The sequence below is a fragment of the Colobus angolensis genome, unplaced genomic scaffold (genome assembly GCF_000951035.1).
Source record: "Colobus angolensis palliatus isolate OR3802 unplaced genomic scaffold, Cang.pa_1.0 Scaffold168, whole genome shotgun sequence".
Taxonomy (NCBI): domain Eukaryota; kingdom Metazoa; phylum Chordata; class Mammalia; order Primates; family Cercopithecidae; genus Colobus; species Colobus angolensis.
The window spans coordinates 4,929,344-4,946,551 of NW_012114799.1; the positions used below are offsets into that span (position 1 = coordinate 4,929,344).

Sequence of the window (17,208 nt, forward strand, 5' to 3'; positions counted from 1 at the left end):
GCTGGAGTGCAGTGGCGTGATCTCGGCTCACTGCAAGCTCTGCCTCCCGGGTTCAAGCCATTCTCCTGCCTCAGCCTCCCGAGTAGCTGAAATTACAGGCACGCGACACCATGCCTGGCTAATTTTTTGTATTTTTAGTAGAGATGGGGTTTCACCGTATTAGCTAGGATGGTCTCAATCTATCTCCTGACCTCATGATCTGCCCGCTCTGGCCTCCCAAAGTGCTGGGATTATACTTGTGAGCCACGGTGCCCAGCTAACAGTAAGCATAGTTTGACTCATTTTTTAAAAAAGATATTCAAGCTTAAGTGGCATTTTACATTTTATGTTTTCACTTATTTAATAGTTTTAACAATTACTTTACACAGAATCCCCAAATTGTCTGCAAACACCATAGGTATTTCATTTTGAAATGGATTATTTTTGATAAAGATGACTGGCTAAAAAAATAAAGCAAGAAAAGCAACACCCAAAATGTGTACCCCAAGGTCATTCTGGAGGTATTCAGTGTACAATCTCTCTTGAATCCTAAGCAAGCTGGTAATGCTTGGCCCAGAATTCCCAGATAATGATTTGTGTCTGAAATTTCCCATGAGGTTTTGCAATGTTCCATTCATACCTATGACAATCCAGAACAATACTAATCCAGAAGCATTTTTAGGTAATTGAGAGTACATTTTTTAAACACAATCTATGCACAATACAGTGATTAGGCATATTAGGGGTAAGAGCTTAACAAAACATTGCTGAAACATAATTGCGAGTCTGCATCAAATCAAAAAGGCCACAGAAATATTTAGTATTGTATCTTAGTTTCTGTTAAGTACTTTCAAAATGTAATTAACACTAAAATAATTAGTACAAGAGAATTTGAGTTCTTGATTTTTGTTCAGAAAATTTTTACTCTTAATATATTAAACAAACATGGAAAACTTTTGTATTAAAGTCTTCCACATGTAAACCACTTGTCATTCATTCATATATTTTTCTACTTTACTTCTTCACCAAAAATCGTGTGATGTCTGATCCATGCTTTGATGCTAGAGATTGTCTTCTCACCTGGCTTCTTTCCTTAGCTTGTCTGGCAGTTCTCTAAAAGTTAAAAAATATGCATATGTACATGTTAGGAAAAAAGCACTGGCTACAGAAACTCAAAAACTCTTTATATTGTTAGTCTGGAAAATCTACACTGTCACTACACCCATTTCCCAGTGGCTGGCTATTAAAAAGTTACCAAATGACAAGGCAGAGTATCTCAGCAGCTCTGGCAAGTCCCTAAGGTCTTAGGTTCTTAGGACCATCATAGCAGGAGAAAACATACAACTTAGGGGATGTCTTGCTACCCAGTGACAGCATGAATTCCTCCTTTGGAGACTAGGGAGGCCCTGATTCTCCCATTTAAGCAGGAGTCTTTTTCTTTTTTTTTTTTTGAGATGGAGTTTTGCTCTTTCGCCCAGGCTGGAGTGAAGTGGCGTGATCTCAGCTCACTGCAACCTCTGTCCCCCAGGTTCAAGCAATTCTCCAGCCTCAGCCTCCAGAGTAGCTGGGATTATGGGCACCTGCCACCACACCCAGCTAATTTTTGTATTTTTAGTAGAGACGGGGTTTTGCCACGTTGGCCAGGCTGGTCTCGAACTCCTGACCTCAGCTGATCCACCCGCCTCGGCCTCCCCAAGTGGGAGTTCTTAAGGCAACTTGGGATTACCCAGTGAAGAAAATCTACCCACTTCCTATTCTCCAATCCCAGAGGCCATTTCCAACTCAACAGATGAGCTGGTGTAGAAAATAAAATGACGTAGACCAGAACTGGATTCTTCCACTAATCCCACAAGTAACATTTTTCATGAGAATCTACAAAAGTAATTACAGAAAGGGCTGCATTTTCTTTGGCTACTTCTTAATTCTCATATAGGTCTTGAATTTGCTACTAACGTGCACAGCTGAGAAATCAGATGACTTTTTTTTTTTTTCCAACTGAAGTCCATGTGAGGTGATCCACGCGGAAAGAGCAAGGACAGAAGAGAAGCTTACGGTGGGGGGCGGTGGCTCACACCTGTAATCCCAACACTTTGGGAGGCCGAGGTGGGTGGATCATCTGAGGTCAGAAATTCGAGACCAGCCTGGACAACATGGTGAAACCCTGTCTCTACTAAAAATATAAAAATCAGCTGGGTGTGGTGGTGGGTGCCTGTAATCCCAGCTACTCAGGAGGCTGAGGTAGGAGAATCAGCTTGAACCCAGGAGGCGGAGGTTGCAGTGAGCTGAGATCATGCCACTGCTCTCCAGCCTGGGTGACAGAGCAATACTCCGTCTTAAAAAAAAAAGAGTAGTAAAGAGTTCATATATTATAAACATTGGCAAAGGATCTGAAATAGTTCTCAAAAGTTTAAATATAACTGATTAGCATCTTTTTAAAACATCAGTGTCTTTAGCAAACAAAACAATTTCAGGCCTTTCTCCCCTTGCACCACAATGGCACCCACTGACCGTACCCAGTGGCAGTTAAATGGGCTTCTGGTGTCATAAATGAGTAAAATTCTTTGGAAAACAGTTTGGTGATAAATTCCTACATTGTCAAAAATATCCAAATACTTTTGACTCAGTGATTTTTACACATGATAATCTACCTTAAGGAATGACCTCAAAATGAAGAAAACAGTTTTGTTTACAAAAAGTGTGCTTGGTGGCATGATGTATAAAAGCAGAAAAATTTAAATAAGTATTAATCAGTATGGGAATGGTTAAGTAAACTACAGTAGAGATATGCTCAATAGAATATTGTATTATGCAGTCATTTTAGATGATATAAGTTATGAATGGTTAGAGAATATGAGAAATGCTTAGATCTTGCTGTAACTGAAAAAAAGTTGAATATGAAGTTGCATATTGAATATTTCTAAGATGATCTCAACAGGTAAATCCCATTACCTTTTACTGGACTGCCTGTAAAAAATTTATCCTGGTAGATAAACCATAGTATGTGTTTTTTTCCTTTCATTCTAAGCAACGGGTAAGTAACTACCAAAAGATGGGGCAGAGTTAATTGGTTTCATACTTTGGCCAGCAATGAAACCTTTGCATGTTGAACTGAGTTGGTCCTAGAGATAACTTACAATGTTTTCAGATATTTCAGGATATCCTTAGTTATATGCAAACATGTATCACTGCCCTAATTCACCAAACTTCCAGTTTGGGTCTCATCAAGACAATATGTAAATTGTATTCATTTCTTTCTTGGTAGTGGTGCAAATGTCTTGGTCCTAGAATGAATGAAAAGGGAAGCAGCTTTTCTTGCATCTGTGACACAGGCCTTGAGAGGAAAGGCAAGTGTTAGATGATGAAAGGAGTAAAATGCGCCTCGAATCTCAGACCAGGGATAAATTTATCCACATAATCTTCCACACCTGTGTGCACAATTTTCCATCTGACTTGTCAGGATGCAGTCAAAGCTATATGAGAGCTTCACTGACCTCTTTGTGACAGACTGTGCAGAGAGTCTGCAGGTTGTCCAGGGAACACTGTCCTCCTCCCCCATACACTGGCTTGATGTGATCCACCTGCCAGAAATGTCCTTCCCTCGGGTTTCTTATCATTTCATTTAGCTGCAATAAGAATACAAGTCAGCAATTTTCAACATATACTGCAAGAAGTGTTTGTTGGTTTTGCATTGTGCAATCATGTTTATACAGGAAAATCATGGGAAAAAACACATCAGGAGAGCTTTGTATAGCTTTTATTGTGAGTAGAAGAAAACCCTCTGTTCGAAGTTTGAAAGCAGTAAGATGTGTTTTTTTTCTCCCTTACCTCATTTTGAAAGAATTACAAGAAAATATAAATTACCAAGACTCCTGACAGATTGGGAAAAACTGGTTTTTCTGCACCTGTAAGTTAGTTTATATATTCACTAAACCAAATCTAAGAAAAGAATAACAATAGGTTAGAAATGTAAAACTTCTCAATACTACTGAGTCAAACAATCTTTAATTGTTGACCTAAATGCTTTTGTCACTACACAATGGCAGTTTAATGTCAATAGCTATTACCTAGAACTTTTATACTATTCACCAGAGAACTTTCCAAGTTACGTGAACTGGAATGAAATTTCTAGAACAAATAGCTGTAACTTGCATATTTGGAATAATTAAAGATGACCATTTAAAGTAGCCTTTATTTAGGCCAGTCCATATATACACATTTTATATTTAATCAGTGATAACCTACACTAAGATGGGATGTATTTTATCATTTTACCAGAGGTAGTAAAACCAATTCACACCATGGCAATGCAGTTGTCTAAGTATCACAGAGATGAGTGGGGCACTTGCTTTCATTTCCTTCAACTTAACGGCTGCTGGCCTTGGGAACCCATGATTATGTATAAAGCCTGTTTAAGAAAGCGTGTCAGGCACAACGACCTGATCAATAGTGCTGGCCCATGAGGAGTCACAAGAGGCAGCAAGTTGGAGCAGTAAACTTTGTCCAGCTGACCTTTGTTACTGCCTGCCTTATCTTCTCTTCTGTGCTGAACTTCCCAACTACTGTTAGAAGAATGTATTGATTTTTGTTTTTGAGGTTGGCATTGTAAGAAGCTACTACAAATGGTGGTCTTGTGCATCAAGCAAATGGCATAGTCTTAGGAAAAAAAATCCATTTTGCTTTTGCCTTTTTAAACCCATTCCTTCTCTCTGAGCAGCCTCCACTCTGACAGACTCAATAATTCAGAAGATGCTTCTTTAGTTTTTCCAAGCAACTGTAAGGCAAATCACTTGGGGCCACTCTTCGATATCCTAAATTTGCCCGCCTCTTGAAAGAATCACTTGATGTGGTAGTGCATGCCTGTAATCCCAGATGTTTGGGAGGCTGAGGCAGGAGGATCGCTTGGTCCAGGAGTTCAACATCATCCCGAGCAACACAGTGAGACCCCAGACCCAATCTCAAAAAAAAAAAAAAAAAATGTATATGTATAAAATCACTCTCTAACTAGTCCTACCTAAGTCGAGCCTATTGTGTTCCTTATTCTCAGCACTTTTGTTTTGGATGTCTATTATATTACTTCTGCATTCCTGGACAGGTTGCTTTCAATGACCTTGAGTCATTTTGTTGCATGTCTTCTGGAAGCCATCACACTGAGAGAGCAGTAACTGGAGTCTGACTGACATCCCTGGGATGTGTACAATATGTCCCTCACCAATTAGACCAAAAGATCTTTCAGGAATTCTGGGTATCATTAGAGAAATAGTGTATTTCCCTATCTCTCAGAGACATGCTAATTCATCTTTGCAGAAATGCTGATTAATTCATTTGCTCATAATTCAGCAACACTGTCCTAGATAAATAAAAATACATAATTTGTCTAACTGGAAGGAATTCATCCAATATTTTAGTGGGCACAGAGTGGCTGAGGGGTGATTCTTCTTAAATTAAGCACACTAGAAAATTACATTTTATTTAGAGATGGGGTCTCGCTCTGTTGCCCAGGCTGGAGTGCAGTGGCACTATTACAGCTCACTACAGCCTTGACCTTCTGGACTCAAGCAATGCTCCTATCTCAGCCAACCAAGTAGCTGGGACTACAGGTGCATGCTACCACACCCGGTTAATTTTTCTTTTCTTCTTCTTTTTGTTTTTTTTTTTTGGAAAAAAGGGGTTCCACTATGTTGCTCAGGCTGATAACTCTTGGCTCAAGCAATCTTCCCACCTTGGCCTCTCAAAGTACTGGGATTACAGGTATGAGCCAAAGCCTGGCCTACTTTGAAATTTAGAATTGTTCAGATAGCAAGATTAGAAATCCAACTGAATTTTGGAAATGAAAGTGAATACTGATGATAGTGTGCTATAAATAATAATTTGTCATAAATTGGTGTATTAAAATTACATTTTTCAATGCAATGAACACATATATGTATGTGAGTGTATATACACATACATAGCCTTCTGATTGTGATGGACTACATTTCTGGGTTATCTGTCTGCCCCTTGTCATTCAATATTAACATATGGAAAGGGGAATCACCAGACCATAGGTGCCTCTTGATACACTGCACCACCTGTTAAGATCTTTTCCCAAAAAAAACTGAATGAGAATGAAATTAAGCCTCTAGATCTTACAATTATTATTCAGAAAATTGGGGGAATAGAAGAACATGTCAAACAATACTTTGCAGATACAGGGAGACAAATCCAGAATGGCAAATGATTCAGTATATTCAGCCATTGATAGTATAAAAAAGGAATGGGGTGCTATTATAGATTAAATGAAGCATAAGAAGCATTATAATCAAATATACTATGTGCATGAAATTTTGATCCTAACTTGAACAAAGTAACTATAAAATGCTTTTTTATTTTTTATTTTGGAGACAGAGTCTTGCTCTGTTGCCCAAGCTGGAGTGCAGTGGCGTGATCTTGGTTCACTGCAACTTCCGCCTCTCAGGTTCAAGTGATTCTTCTGCCTCAGCCCCTGAGTAGTTGGGATTATGGGTGCTCGCCACTATGCCTGGCTAAATTTTTATACTTTTAGTAGAGATGGGGTTTCTCCATATTGGCCAAGCTGGTCTTAAACTCCTGACCTCAGGTGATCCACCTGCCTTGGCTTCCCAAAGTGTTAGGATTACAGGTGTGAGCCTGGCAAAAGGCATTTTTGAGACAACCTGGGAAATCAAGCATAGACTTAGTATAATTAAGGAATTGTAATTGTGTTGGGTGTGATAACTCATACTGGGATTATATTTAAAAGAAAGAGAGGAAAGGAAATGAGGACCAGGAAAGAAGGCAGGAGGAAAGGAGAAAAGGAAGGGAGAGAGAGAGAAAGGGGAAGAGGGAGGGGGGAAGAGGAGAGGGAGAGGAAAGGAAGGATAGAAGGAAGGAAGGAGGTCTTTACCTGTGAGAGATACAGAATGAAAATATTCAAGAGTGAAAAGAAATGTCTGGAATTTTCTTAAAATAATCTAGGAGATGGCCGGGCGTGACGGCTCATGCCTGTAATCCCAGCACTTTGGGAGGCTGAGGCGGGTGGATCACCTGAGGTCAGGGGTTCAAAACCAGCCTGGCCAACATGGCGAAACCCCGTCTTTACTAAAAATACAAAAATTAGCTAGGCGTGGTGGCACATGCCTGTGATCCCAGCTACTCAGGAGGCTGAGGCACAAGAATCACTTGAACCCAGGTGGCAGAGGTTGCAGTGAGCTGAGATTGCGCCACTGCACTCCAGCCTGGGTGACAAGGGTGAAACTCTGCCTCAAAAAAAAAAAAAATTAATAAATAAAATAAAATAAAATAAAATATTCTAGGAGAAACAAACAAGTGAGTCAATGGCAGACGAAAATCAATGCCAAAATGCTGGAAACTGTTAAAGCTGGCCGATGGAGATATGGGTCCATTATTTTCTCTCCTTTTATATATTTGAATACTCCCATGTTAAAATGTAAAAAATAAAGTTAGAGAGTCAATATTCATTACTCAGTACAATGCTGCCTTCTATCTATCACATGATTATAACTTACCTGTTCTAATGGGAGCTTTGAAGTCCAGGTAGCATCCAGAAGTTTCTTCCTCTGACTTTTAGGGGCATCTCTAAGATGTAAAAAGAGTTCTTGTGCATTCACATTACAGAGCTGACACACACCACGTTCAGTTTCAAATACTTTGGCTCGCAGGTAGCTGTTATTAGATCGAATCCAAAACTCTTCTTGACATTTCAGAGAGCAAAACCGTGAATCCCAAGCATTCACTTTACACGCTTGCTTAGTCTGGCAAGTGGGTTGCTGACAGTGAAGGCAAAGTGGATTTCCTTCATTATCCACAGCTTGCAAATAGCCTTTGGATGTAGAGGGCTTCACAGTGAGATCTGCCTGCACGGTGTATAGATTTAGAAATGGGACGTAGGCTCCATCTTCAAGAAATTTTCTACAATTGAAAAAAACACTGAATAGGTAACTAATGAATGAATACTCTAAATAGTAATTGCTTCATATAAAGGTTATCAAAGTTTCTCTACGGATAAATAGTAAACACGGATCACAGTGTAGAAATAAAATAGCTATAGTCAGCACTCTATATTCCATGCCATGTAAGGAAGAATGGTGTGTTACAAAAATTAATTTGAACATAAATATGTTGCCTCTCTTGGGAATTTAGATGCTCTTGTGTTAAATGATCTGGAAACATGTGAAACATGAAAACATGTGAAACATCTGGAGAAGCTGTTAGAAAATTCTTCAGGCTGGGAAAGGACAGGCTAATGTAAAACCCCAACTAAAGCTTAGCGGCTACCCTGCTCCTTAAATATATGGGGTTACACACCTCATTAGCTCAGAGAAGTCATTACAAACTCTCTCCTCCAGCCTCTGCTTGCTCACAGGAAACAGTCACAGCCATAAAGTGACAGAGTGAAATAGCTGACAGTGCTGATAGGAATTAGAACAGAAGACTTGCGCCGGGCTCGGTGGCTCAAGCCTGTAATCCCAGCACTTTGGGAGGCCGAGACGGGTGGATCACGAGGTCAGGAGATCGAGACCATCCTGGCTAACACGGTGAAACCCTGTCTCTACTAAAAAATACAAAAAACTAGCCGGGCGAGGTGGCGGACGCCTGTGGTCCCAGCTACTGGGGAGGCTGAGGCAGGAGAATGGCGTAAACCTGGGAGGCGGAGCTTGCAGTGAGCTGAGATCCGGCCACTGCACTCCAGCCTGGGGGACAGAGCGAGACTCCAAAAAAAAAAAAAAGAACAGAAGACTTGCTCCTACAGGTAAACACAGAGTTGATGAAATTAAACACGCTAGGATACAAAACATGATAGGATATGTGCTCAATTTGTTAGAATAAAAGAAAAGGTACACTATTCAATTTTGTTAGAAAGTCCTACTTGGGAAGTAACAACAGCTGCTCTATTTTTCCATGGTTGTTTTTTAGAAGAGTTAAAAGAAAGACTTCTAATGATGGAGCTCAAGACTGAGGGACAGAGCCCAGATTTAACTTCAGGTCTCCTGGCATCTACCCCCAAGCCCTGGGGCAGGTTACTTAGTCCACCTGGTCTCAGTGTCCTTCCTCATCTCTAATGTTTAAAATGAGGACACCAGGTACCTCAACAGGTTGCTAGGACAACTGAAGAGCTACTATCTTGTGAAAGTTCTTTGTAACCTCTAAAGTGGTCACGCAAAGGTGAGACATTATTGTGAATATCAAAATGTAAAGGAGTGGAATTAGTACTACTATATACTAGTAGTGGAAAAACCTTACTTTGTGAAAGGATCCTGTGGCCTGGACTCCTTTGTGATCAGACGGACATGGCCCCCAGTATTCTTCACTTTATCCACTGAGGCTATGGCAACATCTTCTTTGGTTATGTATCTAAAACAATGATATGCTAAATAGATTCCCTCTATCTCATAAAAAAAAGTCTCTATTGCATGTTCACATTGTTCCTTGCAAAAGCAATAGAAGAAAAAGCAAGCAAAATTCTATTCACTGTGCTAAAACTCAAGTTAGAAAATGGAATTTTTACCCTTTATCTTGGTGTTCATTATGTGAAAAATACATTTCTTTGTTCCAAATTAGTTGTCTCAAATTTCTTTTCCTAAGAAATCCAAGAGTCACTGAATATCCTTTGGACCAATTTTCATTTAGGGGAAAAAGGAATGGGTGTGAGAATAAGAAATGATCAAATACACACACAACTGACAGCCTTAAGGAAACTGCTTGGCAAGCTGTGCAGAAAATCTCTAACTGTTTTACTTCCCTCTTGGCCATCCCTTCAAGGCTTCTCCAAATCACCTTAGTCAGTTATAATGGTGTATCAGTGTTTGGGTAAACTGAGTTTCTTTTCAGTTAACCAGGTTCAATCACATCTTCTGTAATCTGAAGGTTGTTTCCCTTATTATCAGCCCATACAGGGTTTATGGATTCTTCCACAGAAATAAAGCCACTCTTGATGTGGGATTCAGAACCTTATTACCCAACACTAACAATACCACACAATGGTTCAGGGACTAGAAGTAAAGAGAAGTTATTCCAATTAAAGGTGATGGGGGAATTTAAGTTGGTGAAATGCAATTACCCAATTAATTCCTTCCAATTATATTAATTGGCCTACTTTCTCTGGTGGTTTACACCTATTATAGATTTTTTTGGAAATTAGTTTAAACATGAATTTCTTAATATTATTGAGTGCTTCTTAATTAGGCAGCTTGACAATAAAATTAAAGTTCAATGAAAATGGAATTGTGCAATTGTAGGTAAAATTTTAGAAATTTGCTTTATGTTATTAGGATAGATTTAACAAACAGGTTTCCTTTTTTTAAATAAACTATTTTATTCATTTTTGATTAGGTGATATAAGCACATGGTTCTAAATTCAAAAGGCAAACAAGTGTGTTTATGGTGATGAGTAATTTTCTCTCTCACTCCTTTCTTCCTTTTGCCCCTCCCCAAAAGTTACCTCTGTTGCCAGTTTTGTTTTTATTTTATTTTGACTCAAAATGACCTTGAGTCATTTCATTGCATGTCTTCTGGAAGCCATCACACTGAGACAGCAGTAACTGGAGTCTGATTGACATCCCTGGGATGTGTACAATATGTCCCTCACCAATTAGACCAAAAGATCTTTTAGGAACTCTGGATATCATTAGAGAAATAGTACATTTCCCTGTCTCTCACAGACATGTGAATTCATCTTTGCAGAAAGGCTTCTTCTCTTCTTTTCTTTTCTTATTTTATTTTATTTTTTGAGACAGGGTCTCACTCTGTCGCCCAGGCTGGAGTGCAGTGACACTATCTTGGCTCATTGCAACCTCTGCCTTCTGGGTTCAAGCTATTCTCATGCTTCAGCCTCCCAGAGCTGGGATTACGGGCATGCACCACCATGCGAGGCCCGTCTCAGCCCATCTCAGCCTCCCAAAGTGCTGGTATTACAGGTTGAGCCACCGTGTCTGGCTCATTTTAGAAATAGTTTATTTTTGGCCTGGCGTGGTGGCTCACACCTGTAATCCCAGCACTCTGGGAGGCCAACGTGGGTGGGTCTCCTGAGGTCAGGAGTTCGAGACCAGCCTGGCCAACATATTAGTCTCTGCTAATAGTGATAGGTATCTCATCATAGATTTTAAAATTTACATTCCTATTAAGAGTAACGGGGAAGCCGGGCGCGGTGGCTCAAGCCTGTAATCCCAGCACTTTGGGAGGCCGAGACGGGCGGATCACGAGGTCAGGAGATCGAGACCATCCTGATTAACACAGTGAAACCCCGTCTCTACTAAAAATACAAAAAAACTAGCCGGGCGAGGTGGCGGGCGCCTGTAGTCCCAGCTACTCTGGAGGCTGAGGCAGGAGAATGGCGGGAACCCGGGAGGTGGAGTTTGCAGTGAGCTGAGATCCGGCCACTGCACTCCAGCCTGGGCGACAGAGTGAGACTCCGCCTCAAAAAAAAAAGAAAAAAAAAAAAAGAGTAACGGGGAATATCTTTTCACACATTCACATAGTGAAACCCTGTCTCTACTAAAAGTACAAAAATTAGCTGGGCATAGTGGTGTATGCCTGTAATCCCAGCTACATGGGAGGCTGAGGCAGGAGAACCACTTGACACCCAGGAAGATGGAGGCTGCAGTGAGCTGAGATTGCACCACTGCACTCCCATCTGGGTGACAGAGAGAGACTGTCTCAAAAAAAAAAAATAAATAAAATAATAATAATAATAAATAAATAGTGTATTTCTTTTCTGAGTATAGGTGTATGCCTTTTATTTACTTATTTTTGCATTTCCATTGATATATCATTTACATGGCATAAAATTCACCAATTAAAAGTTTACAATTAAGTGCATTTTAGTATATTCCCAAGGTTGTACAACCATCACCACTAATTCCAGAATATTTTCATCACTCCAAAAAGAAACCTGAGGCTGGGTGCAGTGGCTCACGTGTGTAATCCTGGCACTTTGAGAGGCCAAGGCGGGTGGATCATTTGAGGTAAGGAGTTCGAGACCAGAATGGCTAACATGGTGAAACCCTGTCTCAACTAAAAATACAAAAGTTAGACGGGCATGGTGGTGTGCACCTGCAGTCCCAGCTACTCGGGAGGCAGGGGCAGGAGAATCACTTGAACCCCGGAGGCAGAGGTTGCAGTGAGCTGAGATCGTGCCAATGCACTCCAGCCTGTGCAACAGATTGAGACCCTGTCTCAAACAAAAACAAAAACAAAACAAAGATACCCCTACCCACTAGCACTCATTCTTCATTATACTTTTTATTTTTAGAAATAAAAAATAGCATAGCATATACACTAATCTTCACCTTGCTCTTTTTACCAAAACATGCTTCTCAGAGATCCTTCCTTATTAGGATTCATAGTTTCCCTATTCTTTTTAATGGCTCCATGTTATTCCATTATACGGATAAACCATATATTTAATCAGTCTCTGATAAATGGACATTTAGGTTGTTTCCAGTCTTTGCTATCACAAACAATGCTGCAATAGATATCATTATATATGATATTTTCTACACATTATGTATCTGTAGAATAAATCCCCGGAAATAGAATTCCTTGGTCAAAGGTCTTAGGTGTTTTAAATGTGGGTAGATTTTGACAAATGTCTTTCCTCTAACGTTATACCAGTGTACGTGTCCACCAGCAATGAATAAGAGTATCTGTTTCTTCACTTTCACTAGCACAATGTCATTTTTAAAGTCTCTGCTAATAGTGATAGGTATCTCATTGTCAATTTTAAAATTTGCATTCCTATTAAGAGTAAGGGGGAATATCTTTTCACATGTTTGCACTCTACTTGCATGTCTTTCTTAGAGCAAAAAGGAAATTAAGCCATGGTGCTCCAGTCTGGGCAGTAGTAGTAGTTAAAGCACAGTAAATTGTTGTAGAGTTCTTTTACTTGCCCTTTTAGTTCCCAAACTTCCTCCTTCTCTGGCCCCACCTCCAACAATTTCTTCAACCATTTTATTCCCTTGGAAAATGCACTCGGGAAAGTATTTCTGTGAATTCTAAATGAACTCAAAAGCTTCCTAGCTTTAGGGGCAATGGGATATTAAGCCTTGCCTGAGGTATTATTATTCAATGTTTAAAAGCTTAAAAACCTAATTCAGTAACTTTAAAAGATGCTGAGAAATCTAGTCAGAGATTTAGAAACTAAAAATAACCTTTTGCTTTCCTACAAGAGGTTTAAGAATAAATTTTTGGAAACCACAAGAAACAGATGAACCAATTCCAAAAAAGGGAGCTGACAACTTTTCAAATGTAGTTGCAAGTTGCCAATACTTAATTTTCTGCTGAGGTTTGCGAGGAAGTTCACCAACTCCCAAAAGGATTATGGTAAATCCCAATTTTAGTAAATAGAGAAGGAAGAATGTTGTCTACTAAACAAATTCCTGGATAGGGACGGGAGTGGAAGATAGCAATTTTTGCAAGAAGAGTGTACGTTGCAAAGTGGCCCACATCAATGAACACAATCTTGGGCTCTGGATTTCTGACCTGCTTTGGAGCTCAGCTATAACTAGAGATTAAACAATTGGCATCCTAAACATGACAGGGCTCCAAGTGAATTAGGCCTGCCTCTGATAAATGGTACTGGTAACCAAAACAATGGCTGGTAATCTTGGCTTCCATTCACATGTAAAAGTAAGATATTTAAAAGCTGACTGCAAGCTCTGAGCTTGGATGGGGCCTGCAAACTGGTGGACATCACTGGCGGATAATCTGGTTGGAGACCTAGCCATTGCATTTGGGGGAATGCCCAAAGTCAGTTAACTATAGGTCTTTTTTCAGAACCATTCAATACTTCTAAGAGAGAAATCCTCCAACCTCCTGCTTAGGAAGTAAAATGTCACTGCGGTCAATCTGAAAGCTGCGACAAAAAGAGGGTCTGGGGAGTTTCAGTTTTCAATCTAATACCTCACTCTTTACTGAGCCTGATGTTTCTAAGTCTGGAGACTCTGATTCAGTTTCTCTAGAAAATAAATTGATAGGACAGTGTCTAACTGGTCCTCATACAGACTGCCACTCAATGCTGCTGTTCAACAGCATATTTCACATTTGCTTTCAGAGATACATGGTTATTCCAAATTACTGAGACTTACTTTGGGTTCTGCAGCAAGAATCAGAATGCTTCCTGATAGTATCTCCCCGCTGTAGGTACAGAGGTTTCATTTTATGATGTTGCTAAGTTGGTTCCCTGGGGGCCTCTCTCTCTCTGCCTCTCTACAATCAGTCACCAAGTCTCTAGACATACCTCCTTAATAGCTCTCTTCACTCTCTTTCCTGATTCCCATTGTAATCACTTAATATAGATCCTCATCATTTTTCTCCAGGTATACTAGAATAGTCTTTTAACTTGTGTAGTAGGCAGAAGATACCCTCTAGGATTCCTGTCCCCAGGTTATTTAATCAATCATTAATTTAGATAATGCTATAAAAGGACTTTACAGGTATAATTAGGTTACTAATCAGCTCACTTTAAGATAGGGAGATTACTTAGTGGGCCCAATGTAATCACTTGAGCCCTTAAAAGCGGAAGAGGAAGGCAGAGAGATTCCAAGGAGAAATATGTAGAGGTCCATGCGCTAGGACCACAGAGAGGCCTCTAGTAGCTGACGGTCCAGCTAACAGCCAGCAATAAACAGGAACCTCAGTCCTACAACTGCAAGGAACTGAGTTCTGCCAACAATCTTGGTGAGCTTGGAGGTGAATTCTTTTCCAAGCTTATCAACTAGAGCCCAGCCAGCCAATACTTTGATTTCTGCCTTGTAAAATCCAGAGCATTACTAGAAAACTAGTAACAGCCAACTTGGACTTCTTACTTATAGCAGGGTGAGATAATAAATGTATGTTGTTTTAAGCTGCTAAATTTGTGGTAATTTGTTATGGCAGCGATAGAAAAATGTAACTTATCTCCCTACTTTGAGTCTTGCCCTTTTTGATCTAATCTCCCAACTGCTGCTAGAGCTAAAAAATACAATGTATTTTTACATTTAGAATACTGCTGTATTCTAAAAAATACAAATCTGATTAATCTGCTGCTTGTTAACACAAGTTATATCCTTAATATATTATCTATATATAATTTTATAAATAACATTGTGCATCTGACTTTGGTTTTATGAATTGAGTTTTGCTTTTAAATCTGATCAGTCACCTTTCTCAGTTGGTACTTTAAGTGGTCATCCATGTCCAATGGAGAAGAAATAATAGGGCATATCTAGAAATAGCTAGAAATTCAGTTATGAAGAGAATTATGATCATGTGAGAAAGAGAAGGTCAACAAAGACTGGTTACAAAATGAGAAAGATCGAGAGGACTGGAAGTATTGGGAAAAATAAAATAGGCATTGTGCTTTTTGATATATGTGTGTGTGTGTGTGTGTGCGCGTGCATGCGCACTTATGTGTATGTGTGTGTGTGTGTATATATATAAAAATATGTAACACATATATTTTAAATGTATTTTTACAGAAAATGGCACATGCCCATGGGAAAAAAAAATCAACCGTTACAGAAGAGTTCAGGCCAAGAGTCCAAAACTGGCAACTTATGGATAAATTCAATTAGTCAAAGGGCTTTACTGTACTCATATAGTATTAATTTACTGTACTCATACAGCATTTTAAATTTACTCATTTTGAGACAGGGTCTTGTTCTATCACCCAGGCTGGAGTGCAGTGGCATGATCACAGCTCACTGCAGCCTTGACCTCCTGGGCTCAGGTGATCCTCCTGTCTCAGCCTTCCGAATAGCTGACACTGCAGGCGTGAGCCACCATACCTGGCTATTTTTTGGGTTTTTGTGGAAACAGAGTCTCGCTATGTTAACCAGTCTGGTCTCGAGCTCTTGGCCTCAAGTGATCTTTCCACCTGGGCTTTCCAAAGTGCTAGGATTACAGGTGCGAGCCACCATGGCTAGCCAGTATTTTTTTTATTTTATTAATTTAATTTTTGTTTTATTTTATTTTATTTCTGAGACAGGGTCTCATTCTGTCTCCCAGGCTGAAGCGCAGTGGTGCAATCATGGGTCACTGCAGCCTTGACCTCCAGGGGATCAGGTGATCCTCCCGCCTCAGTCTCCAAAGTAGCTAGGACTACAGGCATGCACCACCATGCCTGGCTAATTTATCTGTTTTTCGTAGAGATGGGGTTTTGCCATGTTGCCCAGGCTGGTCTTGAACTCTGGGCTCAAGCAATCTGTCCTCCTTGGCCTCCCAAAGTGCTGGAATTACAGGCATGAGCCACCATGCCCAGCCCAATATTTTATTTTTAAATCTGAATTTGAATGACTTCAGATGGGTTCCAAATCTGCCTGTTTGACATAGTCTCAGCCCATATGTCATCCTTTTCTAGTTTTATAACTGACCTCATTCATTCATTTGTGATTCTTGTTTTGTTTTTAGTCAAATGAGTTTGTAATCCTGGCATAAAGTATAAAGTCCCTACTACCTCCACAAATCCTCAAGTTTTATGCCCTAGAGCGAGATTTATCAACAGTGGTAATATAGATATTTTGAAATGGATAATTCTGTTTTGGGGGGTGCAATCCTGTTCACTGTAGGATTCTCAGCACCATCCTGGGTCTCTACCTACTAGATACTCCCTAGTCACATCCCTTACTTGAGACAATTTAAAATGTCTCCAGACACTACCACCCTAGGGGACCAAATTGCTCCCAATTGAAAACCACTGTCCAAGAGAAAGCCGTGACAAGAATTTCTAAGGTATCCTTCTAGACAATTTCTATGTCAGTAAGAGCAAGTTGTGCAAATAGTAAAGTTTGTGTCTCCATCCTTTTTTTTTTACAATTTATATCTACCCATAACAGTTTATCATAAGTATTATTCCTTGTTCTTACAAACAAATAAATGTGCTATATGCCATACTTTGAAACAGTGGAAGAGATTTTCACTATATGGAACTATCATAATTTATTTAATCACCCATGTTATGGAACTATCATAATTTATTTAATCAACCATGTTCTCGGTCCTTTGCTCCCCTGGATTTTTTTTCACCTGTGTGCATGGCAAAAACTAGAGAAAGGAAACCTCTTTGACAAACTGATGAAATACAAGGATGAAGAGAGATTACCGGTGTATGGAGGCAGCAAGAGTTAAAGGGCTTTCTCTGCCAATGCTGCCGTTTGCTTTGTTGCTTCGCAATTTCTTTTGTTTTGTTTTGTTTGAGACAGGGTCTCACTCTGTTGCCCAGGCTAGAGTGCAGTGGTA

The 17,208-nt window shown here is 39.8% G+C and overlaps 1 protein-coding gene across 1 annotated transcript in view; it reads right to left on the reverse strand.

Moving 5' to 3' along the window:
• Positions 1-314: 314 nt before the first annotated feature.
• The window catches only part of ZRANB3 (zinc finger, RAN-binding domain containing 3), a 343,238-nt gene continuing 326,344 nt past the window's right edge, over positions 315-17,208 (reverse strand). The window contains exons 17-20 of the mRNA XM_011937745.1: positions 9,238-9,348; positions 7,503-7,905; positions 3,471-3,602; positions 315-1,092 (exon numbers count right to left, since the gene is read on the reverse strand). Of these exons, the coding sequence (XP_011793135.1) occupies positions 994-1,092; positions 3,471-3,602; positions 7,503-7,905; positions 9,238-9,348 (745 nt within the window). The 3' untranslated portion in view covers positions 315-993. The remainder of the gene's footprint in view (positions 1,093-3,470; positions 3,603-7,502; positions 7,906-9,237; positions 9,349-17,208) is intronic.